This window comes from Saccharomycopsis crataegensis (assembly GCF_037102585.1).
Source record: "Saccharomycopsis crataegensis DNA, jcf7180000000098, whole genome shotgun sequence".
In the NCBI taxonomy this organism is placed as follows: domain Eukaryota; kingdom Fungi; phylum Ascomycota; class Saccharomycetes; order Ascoideales; family Saccharomycopsidaceae; genus Saccharomycopsis; species Saccharomycopsis crataegensis.
In genome coordinates, this window is record NW_027043838.1 from 626,990 (window position 1) to 652,063 (window position 25,074).

General features: G+C 36.8%; 11 protein-coding genes across 11 annotated transcripts; 5 read left to right on the forward strand and 6 right to left on the reverse strand. All coding sequences in view use genetic code 12, as the record gives it.

The window, feature by feature from the left end:
* Positions 1–420: 420 nt before the first annotated feature.
* MRX3 (Mrx3p) lies at positions 421–1,083 on the forward strand (the record flags this gene model as incomplete). The annotated part of the gene is made up of 1 exon (XM_064999531.1): positions 421–1,083. One exon carries the CDS (start codon positions 421–423, stop codon positions 1,081–1,083), a length of 663 nt encoding a protein of 220 aa, XP_064855603.1.
* Positions 1,084–1,379: 296 nt separating this feature from the next.
* On the forward strand, positions 1,380–2,777 carry ERG4 (delta(24(24(1)))-sterol reductase; the record flags this gene model as incomplete). The annotated part of the gene is made up of 1 exon (XM_064999532.1): positions 1,380–2,777. The coding sequence occupies one exon, from the start codon at positions 1,380–1,382 to the stop codon at positions 2,775–2,777; it is 1,398 nt and encodes a 465-aa protein (XP_064855604.1).
* Positions 2,778–3,300: 523 nt separating this feature from the next.
* On the reverse strand, positions 3,301–4,269 carry LIA1 (deoxyhypusine monooxygenase; the record flags this gene model as incomplete). The annotated part of the gene is made up of 1 exon (XM_064999533.1): positions 3,301–4,269. One exon carries the CDS (start codon positions 4,267–4,269, stop codon positions 3,301–3,303), a length of 969 nt encoding a protein of 322 aa, XP_064855605.1.
* A 1,530-nt stretch (positions 4,270–5,799) lies between these two features.
* Positions 5,800–7,596, reverse strand: DASC09_059500 (uncharacterized protein; the record flags this gene model as incomplete). The annotated part of the gene is made up of 1 exon (XM_064999534.1): positions 5,800–7,596. The coding sequence occupies one exon, from the start codon at positions 7,594–7,596 to the stop codon at positions 5,800–5,802; it is 1,797 nt and encodes a 598-aa protein (XP_064855606.1).
* A 1,024-nt stretch (positions 7,597–8,620) lies between these two features.
* Positions 8,621–9,520, forward strand: GPI12 (N-acetylglucosaminylphosphatidylinositol deacetylase; the record flags this gene model as incomplete). Its single annotated transcript, XM_064999535.1, has 1 exon — positions 8,621–9,520. One exon carries the CDS (start codon positions 8,621–8,623, stop codon positions 9,518–9,520), a length of 900 nt encoding a protein of 299 aa, XP_064855607.1.
* Positions 9,521–9,707: 187 nt separating this feature from the next.
* DASC09_059520 (uncharacterized protein) lies at positions 9,708–11,837 on the reverse strand (the record flags this gene model as incomplete). The annotated part of the gene is made up of 1 exon (XM_064999536.1): positions 9,708–11,837. The coding sequence occupies one exon, from the start codon at positions 11,835–11,837 to the stop codon at positions 9,708–9,710; it is 2,130 nt and encodes a 709-aa protein (XP_064855608.1).
* A 522-nt stretch (positions 11,838–12,359) lies between these two features.
* RRP7 (Rrp7p) lies at positions 12,360–13,310 on the reverse strand (the record flags this gene model as incomplete). Its single annotated transcript, XM_064999537.1, has 1 exon — positions 12,360–13,310. One exon carries the CDS (start codon positions 13,308–13,310, stop codon positions 12,360–12,362), a length of 951 nt encoding a protein of 316 aa, XP_064855609.1.
* Positions 13,311–13,707: 397 nt separating this feature from the next.
* Positions 13,708–15,696, forward strand: STE50 (Ste50p; the record flags this gene model as incomplete). Its single annotated transcript, XM_064999538.1, has 1 exon — positions 13,708–15,696. The coding sequence occupies one exon, from the start codon at positions 13,708–13,710 to the stop codon at positions 15,694–15,696; it is 1,989 nt and encodes a 662-aa protein (XP_064855610.1).
* Positions 15,697–16,080: 384 nt separating this feature from the next.
* On the forward strand, positions 16,081–18,103 carry NPL4 (nuclear protein localization protein 4; the record flags this gene model as incomplete). Its single annotated transcript, XM_064999539.1, has 4 exons — positions 16,081–16,083; positions 16,180–16,260; positions 16,411–16,529; positions 16,603–18,103. The coding sequence occupies 4 exons, from the start codon at positions 16,081–16,083 to the stop codon at positions 18,101–18,103; spliced, it is 1,704 nt and encodes a 567-aa protein (XP_064855611.1).
* Positions 18,104–19,145: 1,042 nt separating this feature from the next.
* On the reverse strand, positions 19,146–20,585 carry DASC09_059560 (DNA-binding transcription factor; the record flags this gene model as incomplete). Its single annotated transcript, XM_064999540.1, has 1 exon — positions 19,146–20,585. One exon carries the CDS (start codon positions 20,583–20,585, stop codon positions 19,146–19,148), a length of 1,440 nt encoding a protein of 479 aa, XP_064855612.1.
* A 2,585-nt stretch (positions 20,586–23,170) lies between these two features.
* On the reverse strand, positions 23,171–24,553 carry YTP1 (Ytp1p; the record flags this gene model as incomplete). The annotated part of the gene is made up of 1 exon (XM_064999541.1): positions 23,171–24,553. One exon carries the CDS (start codon positions 24,551–24,553, stop codon positions 23,171–23,173), a length of 1,383 nt encoding a protein of 460 aa, XP_064855613.1.
* Between the last annotated feature and the right edge of the window lie 521 nt (positions 24,554–25,074).

Consider the following 25,074-nt stretch of genomic DNA (forward strand, 5'->3'; position numbering starts at 1 on the left):
GAGTACCACCGACAGACTGTATAGTGACAATCCGTAGTCCAAGAAGTCTCATTGGTCAAAGGACCGTAGATACAGAAGTTGAGGATTCACTGTAATATACCACCACCGTGGTGGGAGGTTCCGATCCCAGTTATCATAATGGTTACAAAGGGATGGTTATCCTCACATTGGAGACACAGAGGTTCTTCCAAACACTGATTACATATATAGCATATATATAATCATTGTATTTGCTATATACATAACAATCAACGAGCAAAGGTTGGCATTATTGTAGTCGGTGGCCTCCATCTCATCTGATGATGTATACATATATATGCATATGAATGCATCACAGAAACAGGGCTTACTTTCAAAACGCCCCCCGCACCACAAGGGATGATGATGATGATATATAATATATAGTAAAGTCCCCCGAAAATGTCAGCGGTTATCAGAAAGGGGTTAGGATCTTTTTTTGCGTTTGCCACAGGATACTCTGCAATCCATTCTAATACTGTTCCAGATTACTCACCAAGAGGCCTTGATGAGCAGAAACAGAGTGCCTTGGACTCCATCCGCCAGTCACTGGAATACAAAGCACTACAAGCTAACAGCAATTTTCACGGCTCCGCATACTCGCTAAGTATTCCTAGCAGCTATCGTCAAAACCATGTTGCTCAAGGTGTGCTTTATGGACAAAACTATTTTGAAATTGACCCACTTGTGTACGTAAACGAGAACGATGGCGAGTTGGTGGCGTTCTACCATATTGGAGATAAGCTTACAGATCAGACAGGCAAGCTCCACCATGGTGTGCTCGGGCTATTACTAGATGAAGCTTTGTGTTTTTGCGGATTCCCAAAGTTGCCTCACAAAAGAGGTGTCACTGGGAAGTTAACCCTTGATTATGAAGACAGTGTTTGTGCCGGACAAACTGTTGTACTCAAGGCTAAGGTCACAGAGCATCAGGGCAGAAAGGCAGTTATTGATGGTCATATTGAGACTTTGGATCAAGGGAATGTGCTTGCAAAGGGCCGTTGTGTACTCGTCGAGCCTAAATGGTTCAAATATGTCGATTGGTTCGATCTTTTTAGACAGTAGTCAGCAAAAATCAATCAATAAGGAAATGCAAACCACCCTCTAATAAATTAGACACATAATGTTAAACTACTGATTTGCCCAATGCTTACTATTTGTATCATGTTCGTTCAGGGATATAGTATATATACGATGTAAACGACAACAATGTACGTAGTGCGCGGAGATGCCAGTGTTGGCAGGAAGTTTCAGAAATTTGAAATTTGATACGCCAATCTATCATAATAGAGCGTTCATTCTATAGGCTTTCTTAAGGAAACAAAAACAAAAAGCAATTTTCTGCTTGTGGTTATTACATAATGTCTGAGGATACTGCTTTGCTTGAACGCCAAAAGGAACCCCCTAAGAGGGACTCCCGTTATCTCAAACCAGAGGAGATTGAATGGGAATTTGGTGGGGTGCCTGGGGTTATTGGTATGCTCGTTGGTTTCCCAGCCCTCATGTACTATATGTGGATTTCTGCCGAATTCTATCATGGGGCTCCTGCCTGGCCTCAAGATGGGGAATCTTGGTCCGAATTCTTCCAACATTTCTTTGGCCTCGTCCACCAACATGCCTTTCCTCCTTCCCCTAGAGCCTGGACCATCTTTGTCACCTTTTTTGTCACCCAAATGATCTTCTACGTGACATTGCCTGGGATCTGGACCAAGGGCCAACCTTTGACTCATTTGAATAATGAAAAATTGCCTTACTTTTGTAACGCCGTTGCCAGTTTCTACACTTCCATTGCTATTGCTGCCATTCTTCATGTCACCGGAATTTTCAAGCTCTACACTATCCTTGAAATGTTTGGTGAGATCATGACCGTTGCGATCATTTTGGGATTCGTGTTAACTTTTATCCTTTACGTATACACATTGAATGTCAGTGGTGATTACCATAGAATGACCGGTAACCATATCTATGATTTCTTCCTTGGTGCTCCTTTGAACCCACGTATCGGGATTATTGACCTCAAGATGTTTTTTGAAGTTCGTATCCCTTGGTTCATTTTATTTTTCCTTACATCAGCTCTTGTGGTGAAACAATGGGAAGAATTGGGTGCCCCTACCCCACAAGCTTTGTTTCTCTTATTAGCTCATTGGCTTTATGCTAATGCTTGTTCTAAAGGTGAAGAGCTTATTGTTCCAACTTGGGATATGGCCTACGAGAAGTTTGGTTTCATGTTGTTGTTCTGGAACATTGCTGGTGTGCCTTTCACTTATTGCCAAGTCACTTTATATATTAATTACCATTCTCCTGAGGAATACCACTGGTCCACTGCCTACAACACCTTCTTGTTTGTGTTGCTTTTGGGGGCTTACTACATTTTTGACACTTGTAATGGCCAAAAGAACTCGTTCCGTAAAATGCTTGCTGGAGACACCAAGATCCGTCGTTCTTTCCCATTCCTTCCTTGGCAAGTGCTCAAGAATCCTCGTTACATCAAATGTGAAAATGGCTCGACTTTATTGATTGATGGCTGGTACCGTTATGCCAGAAAAATCCACTATACTGCTGACTGGACCCAATCCATCAGTTGGTCATTGATGTGCGGGTTTGGCTCGCCATTCATTTGGTTCTTCCCCGCTTTCTTCACTGTAGTTTTGGTTCACAGAGCTTTCAGAGATGAATACAAGTGTCAGAAGAAGTACGGGAAGGATTGGGACAGATATATTAAAGAATGTCCATACAGATTTTTCCCTGGTATTTGGTGAGGTGATAGGTCTAAATTTTATTTAGATTCCTAATTGCATCGTATCATATTATTTCCCAATTGAGAGGAAAAGACCGACAAAATAAAAGAACATTATACTGATTCTCATTTTTAATGTTTTTTATTTCTTAACTTTTTCATTCATTTCATATACTCATTATTTTAATAAACTGTTTTAGTCTGACTATGTCGCTTATTCTATTTGAAATGTAATGAATTATTGAGCATGTATATGACTGCTATGGAAGTCTGTCTAAAGATAGCTGATGGTGGGTAATCTGGAGAAGTGTATCTGGCAAGGAATAATAGAATACAAATGTGTCACATCATGGCAAATTAGGGGAAAAGTTTAGTTGTGAATATTCTAAAGAAAACAAAACGTAACATTTATTAGTGCATTAAAAACCATGGAAAGTCTAGGAAATTCCAACATATTATAAGGAAGAGAAAAAAACAAAAACAAGAAATGGGTGAAAAGATATGAGTGTAGTAATATTGGGGTCTCAAAATCACAAGGGATGGGTCTAATCAACTTGGTACTCCTCATTCATATCCAAGGCAACGATTGCACTTTCTTTAACCACGGTGTTTTTATCAGTGAGATGCTTCTTCAAGATAGGAATCACTTCGGAACTGTCAATATCCCCCAAGGCTTCAGCCGCTTCGTGTCTGACCATTGGAGCTTCGGATTCGTCATTCAACACCTTGATCAAGTCAGGAACCACCACTGGGTTACAAATCTGGCCAAAAATATAAGCAATCTCGTGCTTGAAAAGGGCAGACTTATCGGCAAACCCGGTAGCAAGGGCCATACACGCCTCATCGTTACCAATGTCTCGCAACGTGAACATCGCACGGTACCGTTTGAACAATGGCACGTCTTGATCATTAAGAATTTTTTGTAATTCAGCCACAGAGTGCTTGTTGTCGATTGGCAATGGTGGGGCAGGGTCAATTGACGAGTACAACGACGATTCCAATTCTTCTTTTTGTTTTTGTTGTTCCTTTTGCCACTTGATCCGTTCAATTGCCAATTCGCAAGTCTCTCTGATTTCCACTAATGGATCGTTCTTGAAGAATTCTGTCAACAAGTTCAAGCTATCTTCATCACCCAACGCACCCAACGCTTCAGCAGCCTCATGACGAACCATACATTGTTGATCAGTATCACTCAACACATCTCTCAAGTATTTTGTGGCGTGGAGGTTCTTGGTCTGCCCTAAAACATAAGCAACTTCATGTTTGAGAAGCTCAGAGTTGTCCGCGAACGCTTGGTTGATGTAATCGATGGCGGTGTTGGCCCTTGCGACGTCATTGGTAAAACTTTCACCAATGGATTTCAATGTGAACAAAACACGGAAACGAGCAGCAAGAGATTCTTTACCATTCTGATTCACAAGAACATCTCTCAATTCTTCCAAATTTTCAACAACCTCGGTTACCGGTTCTTCTGGGGCATCCCAATCGATTTTCTCTACTTTATAGTTATTCATACTGGCGGTACTCTTCTAAATATTAAAACAGCAACAAAAAACAATATAATTATAAAGACCTAAAGCAACAATGATAATAAACTAAACGTATAGCTAGATCCCAAAGGAAAGCCGGATATACTAAAGAAATCAATATTATTCTGATCTCGCTATCTGTACTTATTGTACTTATTGGTAAAAAAAAAAAAAAAAAAAAAAAATTTCACCTCATCAGGGGTGCACCCCATGCATGAAAAAGTTGTTGCGAGCCCCGGATACATATATGAGAATATACCAGCATTATACATATGTATATAGATAGACAACACTACTACCAAGGACATGAAACACCAAGAACTTGCTCCTCCCCCCTCCTCTGAGGCTGATTTTATTCTCAAAGCTGCTCCTCATATTTTTCCGAACTTACTTTCCGTAATTTAAATATTTCACAATATAGTGGTCATTAACCTATTCAACTAAACCCTCATCATGCGAGGTGTCTTCTCAAAAGACATGCATAATAATAAACGCTCATCATAAATATGCCTCCAAAATGACTTCAAATTGCAAGTAGTATTTTTCAATCCACATTTAGAGAGATCCTTAACCTTTTTTTACTCTTCATGCTCGTACGTGTTTAACATAGTGGAAAACCAGTGAATAAAATTGACAACAACCATTATGGATAATATCAAATTTAATTGATGTTAACGTCTGTAAATATCGAATGTTACATAATAATAGAAGAAATAAATAAAATAAAATAGAGTAATGCCTTCAAGAGAAAAGATAATAATAATAATAATAATAATAATAATAATAATAATAATAATAATAATAATAATAATAATAATAATAATAATAATAATAATAATAAAATAAATAAGCCATTTATTGAAATTCCATGGTTTGACATATGCTTTAGCCCATTTTTTCTCTGGCTGACAACTCTAAAAGTAAATGAAAGGATGTACCTTAATAATTTTTTTATTCTTTTATTCATTTTTTTTGTCCAAGATTTTTTTTAACAATAGAGACATAAAAAAATAGTATAAGGAGAACAAAAAATTATTAGAAAACCATGATCTTTGGTGAAGCGTTAATAGCAAAAGAGGGGAAACAATAACAAAACGACAACTCATAAATATTAAATATAAAGAAACAACAAATCCACACAGTAGATAACAGACCTCACCAAGCAGAAATGGGATACAAAATAAAATAATTCTCAAAAATATTTGCGGAAAAGAAAATAAGTTAAAAGGTCATGCTTATCATAATTAAATGAAGAAATAAAAGAAAAAGGCTTATGTATGAACCTTGCCAACTGAAAATTGCGCCTCCGAGACAATATTCTTAACAAATTTATGTCCTGTGTATCAATTTCTATTTCCGTGAACATACTTTGTGCCTAGCTTTGTGGACCATCAGGTTGCTAATGTTAGCGCCACTCTGTAGTTGAATGGAAGATTATTTTTAATGGTTGAAAATTTTCTTCCATCAAATTTGCAAAAGTTTTCGTGGTTAAATTGAGGAACTTCACCTCTCTTGTTAAACTCCTTTGGATTCTACAGCGTTTTCTGATAAAATCCATCTCTCCCAATTCTGTTTCAACTTCACTTCGTCTCCATTCTCAATAAGTTCCAAGTCTGTGATAGCATCAACGGCAGTACGTAAAATACTTAGACCTTCTTTTTCTTCCTCGTCAGAAAGATCCCTACTTTCTCTTATGATTAAGATCTTAAGTCTATGAAATTTCAAAAGCAGGCTAAGCTTAACACCACCAGTGGAAGGATTCATCAATTTTCTCAAATACAAATCTTTCAACAAATTATCTAAAGAAAAGTAATAAGTCAATTGTTTAATCACCACTGCCAATCTTGGGTCATAATTTGAAGGTTGTTGTGGCATTGTAGGGGCAAATTGTTGCTGGAACGTAGGCAGCATTACTTGCTGAGGATATTGAGGAATAAACAACGCTTGGCCCATAGCGCCCGGGGGTATCATTCCATTGTTAAAGAACATTTTCTGAGGCTGATTTGGAATAAACTTGGGCAACTGGGCCTGTGGGCCAACACTAGAAGTCCTTCTGCTTGGAGAAGCACTGCTGCCTGCACTTTCTGTTTCATTAAAAGATCTATCCGAAGAATAACCAGTATTATTGTTTTGTTGCACAAACTTGTAATTAGGGTCAAACTGATTATTGTACTGAGCCCCAGAAAGTAGAGTACCAGAAATCATCGGGTTTCCAGTTGCAAAACCTAATGCAGCAGTGTTGGCATACATCGGGTTTATAAAAGGTACCTGGCCAAAATAAGGAGCACCTGGGAAGCCAAAGTTGTTCATTGGTGGGTACTGGCTTCTATATCCATCAGTTTTGTTTCCACTATAGTTAACATATCCATTATTCATACCATAGAAACTGGCGTCGTCATAGCCGCTATTTGAGCGCAGCTTATATCCATTCCTATGTTTAAAACTATTACGGCCGTTCGAATGTTTTCCCTTCTTTTGATTGGAAGAACGCAACTCACCGGATATGTTACCTTCAGCTTCGAAATCACTAATCGAACTTTCAGCTTTAAATGAGTCTTTTTGTTGAGCAGCACTCGAATCTTTGACATCAAGTTTGGCTAAATGCTCACCAACTTCACTGGTTGAATCACTTTCTTTTGTCTCTCTATTGGAAACACCTGTAATTTTATCAACAACCTTGTTAGGTCTATTCTTTAGTTCATTAGTAGCTTCAGGTATTGTAGAGTGCTGTTTGGTTTTCATACCAGAGTGGCGGCTATGTTCCAATATATCATTTGATCTTTCATTATTATGATTGTGAGCATCCGCACCAGGGTTACCATCTGCACCAGGGTTACCATCTGAATCATACTTAGCCGTAACTTTGGCCTTAGCCTTTTTCTTTTTAGATTTATTCTTGCTTTTCGATTTATTATTATTAAAGTTGGCATTTTTGTTATTTGATGTTGTCAACTCAATTTCGGCATCGGTGTAAGGAACCCATTTGTCAGTTCTAGAAAATTTGGCTTTGGATTGCTGGTTAGTGCTGGTGCTAGACAAATCGGCGTTTTCTTTGTTTGCAGAAGTAGAAGGTTTTGGATTTGGAGTAGACTTATCAAGCGATGATGGAGATGGGCTTGACTTTGTATAGGAGATAGTTTGTTGACCTGAAATAAGGGCAGCAGCTGTAGACTTTCTCAGAGACCATGGATTAACTTGGGGCACTGGAGCTGGAAGCAAAACAGAATGATTCGAAGTTAGTTGGGTTGGAATTGAATCAATGTGTTGCTTGCCAGTCGGATCAGTGGAGGCGCTGTTTGTGGAGCCCGTCATTTTTGGATTACTTTTTAACAATTAGTTTTGGTGGAGACGATTGGAAAACAAAAACACAATAAAGTAGAAAAAGAAAGAGAAAGGAAGCGAAAAATAAATATTAAAAAAAAGGAGAACAACAATAAATTGAAGACACCTTTTGTAGTTTTGGTTTGGACAGCAGACTTTCCTTCCAGCGTGCGTTCTGATGATTTAGCAACGACTATAAGATGCTGTTGTTCAGAAATCCCTTAATTGTATTTTAAATGGCCAGTGAATAAAATAATAAGTGACAACCAAGGGAAAAATGAGAAAAGTTTTTATATTTTCCAAAGATGGAGGTGAAATAATTGATGGATGAGCAACAATTCGCCTTTCTGAACAATTTTGGGAAGCAGTAGAAAAAAAAGAACACCGCCCTTCAAACGTGCAACACAAAAGGAAAAGTTGGGAATCAGAGTTACTGAAAATAAAAGTTGACACAAATTGATCTTATGCAATATGACAAGTGGTAAACAAAATGAAAAAAAAAAAAGTTAAAAAAAAGTTCCAACAATTATGCTATCCTTTTCTTTTACTTTCTCCCAATTTCCTCAGAAATATTAATAAGAGAGATGTGTGGAATGGAACAAGGAAAAGTTCAGGTGGTTATTTGTTTATCTGGTGGAATGGGTTTTGTTCGAAAGTAAGGAAATCAATCAATTCAATCCGACCATTGGGGAAAAAACCACAGAATGCCACTCCCCGAAAGTCACAGGGAACAGGCCCTACTATTAGGAGATTTCCGAGGCCCTCGGTGCCAATGATTCGGTTGATGTGTGTATATGCAATATAATGTATCTATAGTGTGACCTGATTCAGCTCGGGTTACGCAGCGCTGATGATCGAGGCCCCGTTGATGCTTGTTAAGGCTTTATTAGTAACAACGATACATCACAGATTCATATGAATTCTATTGTGTTGCTACTCAGAGTTTGCTGAAAAAGTTGAGAGAATACAGGAGACATAGAGATATATACTGACAATTCAATAATCTCACTCCAAAATGTCAATACTATGTGTGGTTCCAAAGAAGCTCATCAAATGCTTTATGATGCTCAATGCCATATGGATCATCTTGTCAACAGTTATCCCAAACTTATCGAAAAATGACCTCTTCAAGGCCCAGATTCCTTCCGAAACTCTAAACCGGAACCAATTGATAAACTCCAACATATATTATGTCATTGCCCACCCTGATGATGAAGTGATGTTTTTTGCTCCTTCGATTATCGAACTTGGTAAGAAGAAACACAACAACACACTAGGTTTAATCTGTTTTAGTAACGGAAATGCTGATGGCCTAGGTGAAGTCAGGGCTAGCGAATTGGTAGAAAGTGCGAGAATTTTTGGCATTGATGAAAGTAATGTGCATCAGATTATTGATGAAGAAAATTTCATGGACTCGATGAATACTACCTGGGAAAGTTCAAAAATAAGTAAAAAATTAAGCAAAATCATTACCAAAGATCCAAACGCCGCGATAAATTTAATTACTTTTGATGAAGCTGGTGTATCTGACCATCCAAATCATAAATCCTTGTATTATGGCTGCAAAGAATATTTGGAGTCGTCTGGATCATCGGCAAACCTCTTTAAACTCAATTCCTTGAGTTTTTTCGAAAAATACTCATTTACTCTCGTTACCAGTAAAATCTTGATTGCTAAATATTTCAAGGTTTTGCAAAATATTCTAGAAAAATCTGATTTTGTGATCCCTATAGCTTTACTGGATGACAAATCCTCCTCTCCTGAAGTCCTTAGATTCTTTTCAGACTTGCCTAGTGCAATTTTGACTGTAGGGGCTATGTCATTTGCACATGCTTCTCAGATGGTTTGGTTTAGATGGGGGTGGTTGTTGTTTAGCAGGTTTGGTAATTTTAACGAATTGATCAAGGTCCAATAATCTACACATCCCCTTCACCCTTTATTTTCCCCTTCGCTCTCTACTTTATGAATTGCATTTAGAATATTAAAGTGTTTAAATTTTATACAGAACAAAGCATTAGCTCAAAGAATTAAATGAGTTTCCTTTATATATATCTTTTTATTCAGAACATTGACATAACATTATCTTTAGTATATTCGACCTTTCAAAAAATACCAAAAAAGCTCTCATCATCCTCTTCATCATATTGTTTGGAAATATTCTTTCTTTGCTCAATTATTTGACTACTCAATTGAACGTATTTTTCTTCGAGAATTTGGAAGAAAATTTGCCCATGTGGTTTATAAAAGTATAATAACTTAAGAATTTCAACGTTGCAAAGACTTCTCTTGCCGAGTTTTTCTTTCAATGAATCAACGAGATTATTGCTCTCAGTTGACAATTTTTGATATCCAATTTCTTTCTTCAAAGAATTGAGATTCTGCTGTGAAACAGTATACATAAACACCGGCCCATTATTTTCTCTAAAATCTTTGATGATTTGCTTGTTGATGATGGAAATATTATTAGGTTCACTATTAACGTCCTTGCTAATGGCTTCTAAATTTGAAAGCTCTCCCATCATAGAGACATTCAAAATATTTATCCAGTAGTTAAAGTATAATGAACAAAGAATTTTATCATCCAGTCTACTGAGATACGCATTATAAAAAATTGGCAACTCTTTAATCATTTGATCTAATCTTCCACTTTGTTTCAATTGACGGAACCTCATATTCAAAATTCTGGTCGTAGGAGAGTTTCCATTAGTGGTAGCCAAATAGCTGTTGAAGATGTTATCTAACAAAACCGCTCTCTCTTGAGAGATTTTATCCAAAAATTCGTCCACATTGTCGATAGCAGATTCCTCATCTCCGAACAAATCAGCATTGTCCTTAAGCGATGCTTCACTTGGGAGTTTAGTATTGTAGTCAGCCCACTTGAAACAAATTTCCCAAATACTACCAACAGCAGGTTTGCCAGAAACCTTGACATCATGAAAATTGTATTTTGTGTCAAATTCTGACAAGTATGCAATGGCTTCCAAATATTCACTATTAAAAGAAAAAGCGGTAACGACAGCTTTCAAAATCTCTATATCAGGGTAGAGAGGATCATCTTTAGAAAGATTGACCAATTCTGATTTGTCTTCTATGCCAGGGGCGACACCCCAAATCAGCTTAAGTTGATTTCTCAACAAATCGATACTGCCATTATACCCTAAGGCTAAAATCAAATTGGTGTGGGTTTCTAAATTTGGTACTAGTCTTCCCGATTCCAGTAAAGTCGTAAACTCTTGAAGTAATCTAGGAAGGTTTATTTCAAATGGTAATTTCCCTTTCCAGTTTTGGTAGCCAGCTGGTATGGCTCCAGATTTTGGAAATCTCGAATTCTTATATTGCCAAAATTTTGGTGATGCACATACAAGTGTCTTGAATTTCAAGTTCCAGAACCCAGTATCAATAATAACTTTATCGTCATCAATAGGAAACTTTTTCTCTATGGCCTTGATAATACGGTAAGCTTTGTCGGGTTTATCGTTAGCAAGTTCCATTTTCAAAATCTGCTCATAGTCTGCGATGGTCAATTGTTCATTAAACTTTGGGTCAGAGTTGAAAATCCCAAAGAAATCTCTGGTTAATCTCAAGCATTTATTTTCCATTTCCTTAACAAATTGTAAGTCTTTTTTTATCTGTAAATTCTGGGAAACCAAAGCGTTAACTGAAGCATTTCCATCTTCTATTGATGATGCCCCGGTAGTAACATTTTTAGTGCTAGCAATATTAATACCTGATTTATTCAAGTTATAAAGCTTTCTTAACTCTGAAGCTCTTTTCAGATAATATTTTTGACATTCAAGGGTTTTAACCAAAATCAATCTGAAATTTTCATAAGTCATAGCCCTCACAACCGCTGCCTGATTACCAGGTTCCACCAACTCACCGAAAAGCCTCAAAGTTGAAATATTCCCATGGTCAGATTTATGATCCATATTAGAGTTGATCACCTCCGTTATACGTTTTTCAAGTTTATTGGCAGACTTCTTGATATAATACTCTCTTCTCCAAGCACGTCTGATCTGTTTAGTGCTCTTATTGAGAATCTTATCCACTTTTTTGTCAGTTTGAAGGGGTTGTATGGTCTTGGAAAGTTCATTATTGATAATAGGGTTAACTGAGCTAGCAGAGGTTATGGGAGTAGCTGTGTTTGAAGTGGGTATTTTAGAAGTTGAAGTGAAAGATCTACTTGCCAATAGCTGGAGGCATTTGGCTTTGCCGGTATTTCTCAAAAGCATAGTGAATGAGAAGGTGACTGTTTCGAAATATGATGATTTCTATAGTACAGAAAGAGATCTGCAATTCACGCTTCTAACAAAAACTGGAGACAAATGGAAGGATATGATTGATAATTATTGATTGAGACCAATAGTCGTTAGGTTTAGCACCCCCAATGAGATTTTTCAACATTTTTTCCACCAATGAATTGCCATGAGAGAGTGCGACCGGGTAGTGTTACCGGGTCCACCAGTCTGGTAAATAGCATGGACTGCTAATAAACTATCCTCCTATTATCATTGACTCATCTAGTATTCCTTTTCTGGTTGATGACTGAGCTGTTGATTTGTAATTTTCCATAATATAATGATATATTAACATCTACCGTAAGCCGCAAAGATTCGGAATTTTTTGATCTACGGTAACTAAAACAAAAAAACTTCAGGAACAAAAAAAAAATCTACTAGATAATAATACAAAAACGAGTAAAATATTATAATATTAATTAATGTACACCATCAGCCACCTAAATAAATACCCACTCAGTAAGGTCTGAATCTCTTTCTCTCCTTCAAAGACTTAATTCTTGCCTGATCTTCTCTGAATTTCATCAATAATTGGTTCATTTCTTGCTTCTTTCTCTCTCTTATTTGGAATCTGTAGAAATCTTGTCTCTGCTTCTTCGAACTCTTCTTCGATAAGTCATTACTTAATCCTTGATTATTCATCAACTTCAACCTATTAGTCTTACCCATAATGGCTGCCTTAGTTTTTCTATGTCTATTAACCACAAGCTGGAACCCATCATCATCGATAATTTTCCCGGCATTTTGAATCTCTTCCTCTTCTTCCGCTTCCTTTTTGTTGAAGTTGCTGATGGACACATTGATATGATGTTTTAATTGGTCTACATCACAAATTTTACTCTTTAAACTATTGAAAATTCGTGTGGAGCTTTCTTCTGAATTTGGCCCTTCAAGAATAGGAAAACTTGATAATGAATTTGATTTGGAAAGCTTCTTAACGTTACTCATAAACAATTTAAGCGAGCTCTTGTCAACAAATGTGACCAACCCAGTGTTGAATGGCAATCTCTTATCACTTGCCGAGTCCTCAACCCTTTCACTATTGGCTTGATCGTAATACTCGCCGGTCAATTTATTCAAATCAATATCTGTTTTATGTTGTAAGCGATTATTGACGATGTCGCACTCTTGGATTAACGATGCATCAGAAATCTGTCTGAAAAAGTTTCTCAAGGACTTCAAATCGTCAATACAATTGGGCAAATTGATCACAAATATGCTTTTGTCATTTATATCTTTTTCCTGGCTGGAGCCACTATTGGCCTTCAGTTGATGCTGTTTGAAATATACATAATGGACAACTTCCTTCTCGTCGTGTAGCTTCTTGGAAATCAATAAGGGTGAAGTAGAGATTCTAACAGGGAGTATTTTGAACCCTTTTATTTCGTCTCTTTTTAAAAAACCCATGTGGTCGAATATATTGCAGGTTTTAATTCTTTATTTCGAAGGTGACTGCTGTACCAGGACAAAACGGCTTCAATCTCAAATTTTTTTTTTTTTTTTTTTTTTTTTTTTCCCTCTTCCTGCAAAGTGCGTCTAGCGATTCTTCAGAAAGCTCTTTATTTATTAACACATCGTTAAATTCTAGGGGAAAAAAACGCTTCTTCAAACTCGATCTGACCGTTTTAATTATCCATATACACATACTTGGAGTCTCCTTCAAAAGAAGAAAATAAAAAAAAAATTGCACCCTGTTCCGTAGGGTTCCAACCGGTTTGTTTGCCTCTACATCTCAATTCACCCTCCCTTCTTCCTTCTATTACATATCGCTGGTAAGATTTGATAGCATACATACATCATCAGCATGAATAGGAAGAACATGAAAAGACCAGAGTCGCTATTACTAGACCAGAACTCTCTCAACTCTTCATTTAATTTGGAATCCAATGAACCTTCGAGCAAGGAGCATGACAATTATAATGTGGCCTTCAAAAACTCATTCTCATTGAAGAAATCATCTAAGAACACTACCTCATCGTCAATAGAAGTTAATAAAAATAGGGGGAGCGGTGGTTCTGTTAACAATCTAAGGATAGTCAGTATCAACAATTCGACCAGCAGTTCAAACTCAAAGCCAATGTCTCCTGTGTCCCCAAAATATTTGGAAAAGAACAATGATAAAAAATTTTATGATTGGACCAGAATAGAGGTTCATAATTGGATTGTGAATTTGACTGATCTTAATCGAATTAGCAAATCTCAAGAAACTGCAAGAACTTTTCTAGAACACAATGTTACTGGTGATATTTTACCTTATTTGAACATGCAGCATTTCAACGACATGAACATTAAAGAGTTAAAGATCAAGTTACTATTGAAGAAAAATATCGAATCACTTCTAGTGCAGTTTATGGATAAATACTCGAACGATGAGGGTTTTGATGAGATATTATTAAATTCGCATTTAATGAATAATTATAATTCTTCAAATGTATCAAGTGCGCTTTACAATGATTACAGCATAGCGTTGACAGAACAAGTCTTGACTAATCTTTCAGATCAAATAATAAGACTTTATTCAAGCAGAGTACAGGATGTCTATAATAATACTAGTGGTGCTAACAACAGTAGCAGCGATATCAATACGGGAAAAAACAATTCAAAATCTTCTACTCGTGACAAAAGTGTGGAAAAGATGGATCATGACTTGAAGAAATTGCATCAGAATTTTCAAAGGTTCAAAGAAGATGTTGCTCCAGTAGTCAAACATTACAAAACTGCTAAAGCCAATGTCTCTGCCAATAGCTCCATCTCACAAACTCCTATTGAAAACAACTACTTCTTGAATAGTACATTGACACCTTCAAGTCTAAATGGGTCACCAAGCATAGTATCACCAATGCGAAATATTGCTTCGCCAACTAATCAGCCATTGTACAATAAGAGAAGTAACCTTCGAGATAGTCTTGAGGATTCACTTGGTGGCTCAACTGGCATGAATACTATCCAAGATGAAGATTTGAACGGACTGAAAAAGAAAAGCGGAGATAGGATGCTCCTCAACCCATTCAAAGAAAGAAAAGATTATGATAGATCACCACTAGAATCGACATATGAGGCATCCGTACATTCGAACTCCAGTTTTAATGGGAGCTCGACACAATCACAAGTAGCACAGCAAGATATACATCAAAGGACCTTGTCTAATTCAAGTATTAAAGCTGGTGCCATCACAGTTAGTAAAAATCTCCTCACAGGGACTCCATCGCCTACTGTGGGTACAAGTGCCTATCAAACTGCGCAAACTGCATTGCAGACTCCTAATTCTGGCACGTATCCTCCACTTAGTCATCAACAGTCCAACGTTTCCTTATACACTAGTAGCAGTGTTAATAATTATGGTGGCAGTAATGCCCTTGGGGTTCTTTCTGCACCAAGCTCTTCTACACATGGCAACTTTAACAGTCCAACTACAATACAAGGTCAACAGTCGATACAGCAATCACCAGGCCCACTACTGGGAGTCTCCAGTACTCCGACTGGGGTAAGAACAGAACCGTTGAAGCAACTTAAAGCCAAGTATGATGACCCATGTTATAAAGTTTTACAAAAGGCAATGATAAAACATAAAATCAACAACGTGGACTGGAGAAACTACGTATTGGTAATTTGTTATGGCGATAAAGAAAGAATATTGGGCCCTGAAGAGAAACCGGTGAAAGTGTTCAAAGAATTACAAGACAAAGGAGGTCAACATCCTTCATTTATGATTAGACAACTAGAAGCAGCGTCACCAAGCTCAGATAGATTTGATGATGACGGAAACACTAGTGGAGCTTACAGTAGTTATTAGATTTAATTTTTTTTTTTAAAGGAACACTTCATTGATCCCTTTTTTTTTTTTCTTTTTTTTTCTTTTTTTTTTGTTTTATATATATATATATAGGATTTCATGTCATTGGCTTTCTTAATGCAAAAGAATGAAAACAAGCTATATTCATAAATATGATTTTGTCCTGGTCTGAGGAGAGTGCAAAGAGTATGGTGTAATCTTCTACTAGTGTCAGAAAACAGGAACTCTGTAGCTCATTACCCTGCCGTCATCTGCCGCTATGGAAAATTGATATACGAAGGCAAACTCACTTCTAGTGTGATCTTGGACGCTACAATTAACAAGAATCATATCATTCTTAGTTAGTAAGACAAGAACGTATTTCAAAAAGATAAGGGAGACAAAATGGTATGTGTCGCAATCCCATTGAGCTCTGGGAAGATGCTTTTGGAACTAGTTGCATGGTATTTTGGCCACAGGGAAAGTTGAACTAACTGATAATAGATTCTTCGTTTTAGAACCAAAGATGGGATGTTCAGAGTGAATGTCGATGCCAACCAGGACTTCAAGGGAGCAATGGAAGAGGTAAGTCTTTTTTTACTCAGAACTTGGGGTTAAGGATGAATAATCAATGTGATCATTGTTATTGATTCAGTATTGCAATTTTTTAAGTAGTTGCTAGTGTTTTGTGAGAACTCAGTGAGACAAAGCGTTTCTACTAACACTTTGAAATAGCTTTCAAAGTCGCTAAAGAATGTTGATTTGAGCTCGGCAAAGATTTCCGATAAACCAAATGGAGGCGGCGAGATGGTTACAAGTTTATGTGGCCAAACTCCTAGTCAATTGAATTTTAAGTAAGTAAACCATTGGTTCAGAATTATGTTTTGAAATATGAAGTCAGGATTCACAACTAACCCTTATATATAGACATGGTGATATGCTATTCATTACTTATGAAGATGCCAATGTCGTTGATACCACAATTGAAAGTGGTATCACCAACCCGCCAGCCCATGATGGGGCGATCGAGCCTTCTAGAGTAACACAATTGGAAGTGGATACCATTCTAGATAAACAGCAGGGGCTCATTCCCCGTAAGAGATCTTCTCTATGTCGTCATGGGGACTCCGGGATGTGTGAATACTGTTCCCCGTTGCCACCATGGGACCAACAATACTTGGCTGAACACAAGATCAAACACAAATCGTTCCATGCACACTTAAATGAACTTAACCAATCAGCAAACAAAGCAAACGGCTCATCTTACATCCCTCCACTCAAGGAACCGTCATTTGAAGTGACCAAGAATTGTGTGGGTGGGCACAAACCTTGGCCAGAGGGTATTTGTTCGAAATGCCAACCTTCGGCAATCACTTTACAGCCACAAGATTTCAGAATGGTAGATCATGTAGAGTTTGCAGACTCTCAAGTCATCAACACATTTATTGATAGTTGGAGAAGTAGCGGGACTCAAAGATTAGGGTACTTGTACGGTAAATATGAAGAGTATCCTTTGGTGCCATTGGGGATTAAAGCGGTGGTGGAAGCAATTTACGAACCACCACAAAAGGATGATAATGACGGTATCACTTTATTGCCTTGGGAAGATGAGGCCAAAATCACTGAAACTGCCAAATTGTGTGGATTATCGAAAGTGGGGGTGATTTTCACTGACTTGACTGATTCTGGAAACGGCGACGGGTCAGTAGTTTGCAAAAGACACAAAGATTCTTATTTCTTATCTTCATTGGAAGTGCTATTTGCGGCTCATCAACAAATAAATAATCCTAATTACACCAGACATTCGGTGTCGGGAGTTTATTCGTCCAAGTTTGTCACATGCGTGATCTCAGGTAATTTGGAACAAGAAATTGAAATCTCTAGTTATCAAGTGAGCGCCTCCGCTGAAGGATTGGTAAAAGCCGATTTGATAAGTGGTTCAACTCATCCATCGATGGTTTATATCAATGATAAAACTGAAAAGCGGTACGTGCCTGACATTTTTTACAAATTCAAGAATCAATACAATATTGTGGTCAAGCAAAATGCTAAGCCAGCATTTCCTGATGATTATTTATTGGTTACTTTAACTCATGGTTTCCCACAATCTCCAACGCCAAAATTCATATCGCCCAAGAAATTTCCAATTGAAAACCGTCACCACATTGGTGAAGGTGCTGATTTGATGGCTATCAATCGTCATTTATCTTTACAATCCACAACATACAATGATAATAACATGAATGAATTCATGAAGTTGATGTCTGACTTTCATTTGGTGTGTTATTTGTTCAGTGTTGATATCTTGTCACCAGCAGAAGAAAGATTGATCTCTAAGATTGCCACCACACATGATGTCAACTTATGTTTTGAATTATTTGAATCTCCTGGATGGAAGACTTTGGTGACTATTATTAACAGTCAATAAAAGGTATATAAGTATTTGCTGGTGAGGTGAAGTGAAGAGGAAACAATCATCGCCCATAATACATACTATGTAATTCGTGAAATCAAAGCATTTCTTTTCTTGTAAGTAATTCTGCTCCTGTTGATTTATGAGGTATATATGTTCAATCGGTATTAACAGCTTGGCGGCATTGAACACAGCAGTTCTTTTTCTATAAAAGTAGTACCGTATGTGTGTTACAAAAATTTTCTCAAATATACCAACCTTTGGCTTCTATGGTAAAAAGAAAGTGAGGAAATTTGTTCCTTTCCAATTTCATTGAACAATTATTGTTTGTCCATAAAAAAGTGGAAAACCAAAAACATATGGTAGATCTGTGTCGAAAGGTGAAATGCTTCCACCTCATTCATTTACATTCCTGTGAAAATCAGTTGCCAAGTTGCCGGGGTACCCGAGGCAAATGTCCCCGGGCAGAAATTGGACACAACAATATTATGCTGCTAGTAATAGGCCCACTTAGTCTATTTGTCGCCAATCATTTCTATTTTTCATGCCAGAGGGAACTATGACAACGAAAAGCGACTTCGGGGTCTTGAAATTTTGACTTGCTTTTTTTTTTTTTATGCAGGGTTGATCTTTCAGTCGGAAAATCAGTCCAGAATAACAGGGGATCTGATCGAATAGATAATCCTATGGGACCATCAAAGTGAGAAATGTCTAAATCATGCTATATTTTTTTTTTTGGTGTTTTCGCGGTTGAAAATGGATCTTCTAGCACTTCTGGTAGTAGCATAAGTATTGTCGTAGGTGTCTACAGTTTAAAATTCAGTTCATTATTGGTGATACGCATAAAACAAAACATTAAAAGAAGTAGAAAAATGTCAAAAAAAATAGGGTCGTAAACTTTAAAAGGCATTTTAACAATTAAAGTTCTTTTTTTTTTACTGAAAAAAGTTTATAGGTTAATTTAAAAGCAATGGATCAAAGACGAATTGAAGAATAAAGGAAAAGAAAGAAGTTATTGAAAAGAAAAACATTAAGTTAAAATCAAATATCCCTCGCTCTAGTACATTGCAGGACAATCATCAACAAAGGTGGTGATTGGAATATTTGAATAATCTTCATTACCATTTGTGGCGTTCATGTTACCATTCATAGAAAACTGAGGTTCAGAGTTGTCATAGTTATTCATGTCAATGTCAGTAACCATTCCCATGTCATTCATATTTATAACGGGGCAAGCTGGCACACCATAATCCAAATTAGACAACATGTTGTTGTGGACATTGTTAAAAGCTGAATCCGTCATGAATGGCATTGTGGAATTGTAGTTAGCCCTCATTGATATATCGTCTATTTTAGAGAAGTTAAAAGAAGTATCCTCTGGTTTCGATCTTGGAAGTTCTTGGGTGCTATCATTTAGCTGGACATATGACACGTTTTGGTTCATGTTCATTGACATGTTTCGGTTCATCATATCCATACTCTGTTGTGGGGCACCACTATTTCTGGTGAAAAAATCATCAATAAGACTATTTACGGTAGATATACCTTCAGGCAATTGATCATCTCTAACTGGCTCGAAGAATGGAGAAGCATAACTTGATGAATAAACTTCTTGATTACCAGTGAATTTCCAATCATCAGAAAAATTGTAATTGCCATGATTTATACTCTGATCGATGTTCGATGTTCCTTCAATAGCAGCAGTCAAATGTGCCGAAGACCCACGTGTGCTAAGGAAATCTTCCATTGAATTATCACAAGATGAAATTGGAGAAGATACCGAATAACTGTCGCTTAAATTCACTGAGCTGGCTTGGTTGAGATTGACTCCCAATAACATTTGGCTGGTGGAGTTATCATAGGATGGTAATAGCAAACTATTTGGAGTACTTGGGTTAGAAGCGGAGCTTGCATTGGAAAATGATAACGATTTCGAAGATACAGTTCCCACAGAAGCATTTTTTATTTCCTTATCTTCAATCATTTCTGGTTCATGTGGATTGGTATGGAATCTCTTCTTCACCAAGTTAACTTGGATGTCGCGGTTGAAGGAATCGTCGTTGAAAAATTCACCGGCATTCGACTGGCAATTTTTCAAAGGATGGTTATGTTTACCATTGACAATCACGATGGTCCATTTATTAGTTCTAACAGAGTAGTTTGCTCTGATACGGAATGGACAAGAACAATTGCTGTTTTTCTTTGCTTTCTTTTGTTTGTCCTTTTGTTGTAATTCTAAAGTTTCTAATAACCCTTGCTGTTGCAACAAAAGCTTCTGTTTTTTAGAAACTCTTTTTTGACGTACTTTTTTAAATGAAGAAGAGTAACGGTAAGACTTGCACTTGAAAACAATTTTAGCAACGTCAGATCTTTCAATGACGATCAAAATCCCCAAAGGCATCAATCTATTCTGAATCCATGACTTGATTTGTGATCTATCATTGAATACTGGCTTTTTGTCATTTTCACCAAAGAGTAATTCTTCTGCAGTAACCATGGCTCTTGAGGATTATTAGTTTTCTTTATTGTTTGGATATGAACAAAATTTATCAGTTTCTCTATTTATAGAGCGTATCTTGTAGATTGTAGTGTATGAATGTGAAGTTAATAATATGGTTTTGAAAGTCAGAACCACAAAATCAATCAGTAAAAAGGAATTTGGTTTCAAAGAGCGTTAGCCAAATTAATGATACAATAATAAAGAGTAGTACGCTTGGTAACGTGAGTATATCATAGGAGGTTTTTCTTTTTTTAGTTGTTCTTAACTAATAAATTGTAGCGGTATTAAATTTTCCTGTGGGTTGAAATTATCTTTGCGAAAACAAACTCCAAGAGCACCTGCAATATTAATAATAGGTAAGGATAACAGAGCAAAAAGGGAAGACAATTCAAGAGAGGCACTATAACACTAAAGTAATATCGAGGAAGTGAGGTTTAGGAGACTGGTGGGATTTCCCGCTGCCTTTATATGGGGGAGAGCGCTGATTTTTTGCTCGAGGGGCTTGCGTGGCCGTGCGGATATGTACATGATAGACTGCATAATATATGCATAATCAAACAGGATCAGTGAGCTCAGACAAGTGAGAAGGTTTTAAGGTTTGTTGTGCACGTGATTAAGCCACAACATCTGGATCTAATCCCGAGAACGGAGCGAAGATGGAATCGATAAAAAAAAAGTTTTTTTTTCTTTCTTTTTTTTTTTTTTGGTACACATATGGGACTTTCTGATACAACTCTTATTTATGAAAAAAAATAATCTCTAAAACCATCAAGGATATAACTATATATATTATTATAAATGAAATACATCACTCACATACGGTAAATTACAATATTGGAAAAAGGTGTTAAAAGTATTGAAAAAAAAAAAAAGAAAAAATTCTAGTAAATACCAGACTGCATCAGCCAAACTATTTCGAGAGGCACACTCTAATGCCAAGATTATGAGAACAGCATGACTCCCAACAACGGAAAAAAAAATGTTCAGTAGATTTTTTTGCTAGTTAAATGAGTGAATAACTATATTTAACCTGCATTTCTGTAGATTCTTTATTTTTTCGTAAAAGGCATTACCATTAGATGTTGTTAAACTACATTATGAAAGAATATGTTTTGAATGTGTTTTCAGAGGTCATTTCCTCAAAAATTTTTACTTTATTGTTGATATACACCCTTGTGGTATTTCTCTGTATGTAGGTGATCATTTCCACCTGAATTTCCGCATTTCTGTTGTTTTGTTTGTGCAAAGTTTAATTCGTTTTGAGTTCGATGACAAAAAATTATCTATTCCATCTCTCTATTTTTAAAGACTCAATATTGAAGATGCTGGCACGATTGCCACTACTGGTGTTACCACCGCAATCAATAGCCAATATTACTTAATACTAATGATGGTAGTGATTCTATCAATATTTATCACTACAACTACTTCACCAGTAGTAATTACACCAATAGTCATAGCGCTCCCATCCACACCGTCAATTTACAGACAGCATGTCCATGTATGTTCGCACAGTTGATGGCCAAAGAATAGGCGGGGTTTTTCTCGCAAAACCTTCTCGTCAAAATCCTCTTTGATGGCACATTCGGCTTGCGCAGAATCCCCTTCAACCTTTTATTCTTTTTTTTTCAGTCACTTACTATTCTTTGGCACTGATCATCGGTGTACCAGAATAAATTAATCCATAATTACAATAGTTACTATTTTCCACCTATTGTGAAATCTGACTCACGATACACATAATTAATGTTGTAATTGTCTTAAGCGAGCATCTTTTTATTCTATTACAGGGTATTAGGATCACAAGGTTAAAAAAAGAAAGAAAAATTTTCTGCCCAGCACTTAAGGTTCTCTTTCGTCATGTATCCTCATGCATCTGATGGAATAGATATTTATTTTGCCGTGAACTGATCTTTCAGATAACTTTATAAAATCTATGACAAAAAAAAAAAAAAAAGAAAAGAAAAAATTCATACAACAGCAATAAATAGATTGTGACTAATTCAATAATCCGATTGATGATAAAATAACACAAATAAGTATACTGACATGAATTTATGTTGAATTTTAGATGGCCCCTGTTTCCTTTTCTTTTCCAAGAATGGATTGAATTTTTTTGGATTATTTATGACAGTTTTATGAGCAATAACGGAGTGTTTTTTTCTCAAACCTGTCTTAGGTATACATGCTACTATAACTATCATTGCTGGTATCTCCACAGAAGTTCAAACTTTACAAAATTTCGAGTAGGGTTTTGAATGGCTTAAATTTCAATTTGTTTTTACTTTTTATTTTATTTTTTGGTCAGTCATTTAGTCTATCCACTATATATAAAAATAAGCCAATCTTGACATTAAAGAACAATTAACAAAGATATACCACGTGTACCGGAATGATATCATCATAATCTTTGACCTTCTTCCAATAAATTATGATTTGTTCAAAACGATATTGCAATAGGATTTTAACATTGAATGGAGCTTAAGCATAAGTAACGGAGATTTCAAAGTTTGATCTTCCTAGTCAATCTATGTAACGAGAAAAAGAACTTAATCAAATTAATTACCCAGATAAGAAGACAACTAATAGTCATCCAATGAATCAAGTTCAAAATCCTCAGCCCCTCTGGTTTCTTCTACTTCATTTTCCAATTGTACAGCCGGTTGATGTTCCAATGTTGAATATTCGTCTCTATTCATAATTGACAGATCTCCTCCACTATACTTATCAACCCCAACAAGTTTCAAATAAAGTTCAATGATGAGCACCATCCACAAGATGATTAATGCCGCTCCAGATGTTAGCAACATGATGTAAGATGAGTGTCCTGCTCCCATATCTTTGACAAGAATCAATTGCTCCTCATTGGCACCCATAAACATTAAACCTGCTTCGACCAATCCAAAAGGAGCGACGTATTGGAATGACATGATCTTCCCTGGAATTGAACGCTGGTCCTTCAAGACAAAGGCAATTTCAATAACTCTCCCAAACCCAGCAAACATAAGGGCCAAACCGAAGAAATAGTGTACCTTGGTACTAATTTCCAAATGTTGCACATGAACAGACATAGCCCAGCCCGTAATCGCAATGATGAGCCCCGGAACAAATGAACGATGCCCATCTTTCGAAAGATAAATCCCCACCAAGCCCATACACCACCAAATGATCCCCATTGCAGTATGCTGGTAATCACCATGGCTCCAAGGTTCCCATGGTCTATGTTCAGTAAAAGTGTTGACACAGCCCCAGACACTAATCACAATAGAATCCCAGAATTCCGGAGGGTATCTAGTCTTTTGGTTTCTAAACCAAGGGATCATCAACCATAACAACATCACAAATCCGTAGAAAATGAAGGCCGAGCCCATAATCCCATGAGCCAAACATTGGCCTGTATGGTTTGTTTCGTTAGCATAACAAAATCCAAGCATGGCAACCACTGTCATGCACATTCTTACCCAGCCGGTCAAACTCGATAAGACTGCAAAGGTTCTGAATGTTCTTGAAACGAACTTCTCTCCACGTCTAGCAATGACATTTTCTTTGGATCTAAAAGATTGTGGCAAAAATTTACTACCAGAAAGAAGCAAACCAAAGAAAGTGGTGGTTGCTAATAACATCATCAAGAACCAAGCGGTCCCCAATGACGTCCGATTTTCATGGTCATTTGGATCATTGAATCGGAGAAATAACGCCTCAAAAAGCGAGTAACCAGTAGAAATCAAGAAGAAATTAGTGGCAAGTATGTTTCTCTCGGCAAAGGCAAACGCCGTGCTGATTGATGGAAGAATCAAAACCAAAACAAGTGACATTAGCCAATGGAAAGAATCCCACTTGAAGTTTTTGAGATAGACTGATAGATCACGATCTTGGTCTGGCTCATCCATAGGCATGTTCATATCGGCAGCAACCATAGAAAATAGAGCCAGGACGCATATTAGAATCCTAAAGTTTTTGGACATCGCTTAAATTTGTAAAATAGGTTATCGGTTACCCCAAACCCAACTCCTTAAGACAACTTTTGGTATCAATTGAATATAATGGTACTGATTATCTATTTCTTGACTTTTGCATCAAGCAATAAATAAACAACTAACGAGAAAGTAAAAGTGAATTATGGAAATTATATTTGTGGATATGTAGTTCTCTCTCCAGCTATCTATTTTTCATTTTGACCTGTCAACTGATCTCGCTGTTTTCGCTTTTGTTTTTTTGATAAGATTTTCTTCCTCTTTACTCCGACACACCCCCTAATTGCCCCCTATATAATCTGCCAGTTGCTGTCATAAGGGAATAGGAATCTACAGACTATGCAAATAAAACAAATAACAAAACCTTTATTGAAACACAGAACCACAAAAAAAAAAAAAAAAAAAAATTAAAATGAACAAGAGTGAGAATTCTGCTTCTTTATACTGCAAAATAGAGTAACATCCCATATCAGAAATCTCCATTTGGAAGATAGGAGAATGAAATTGACAGA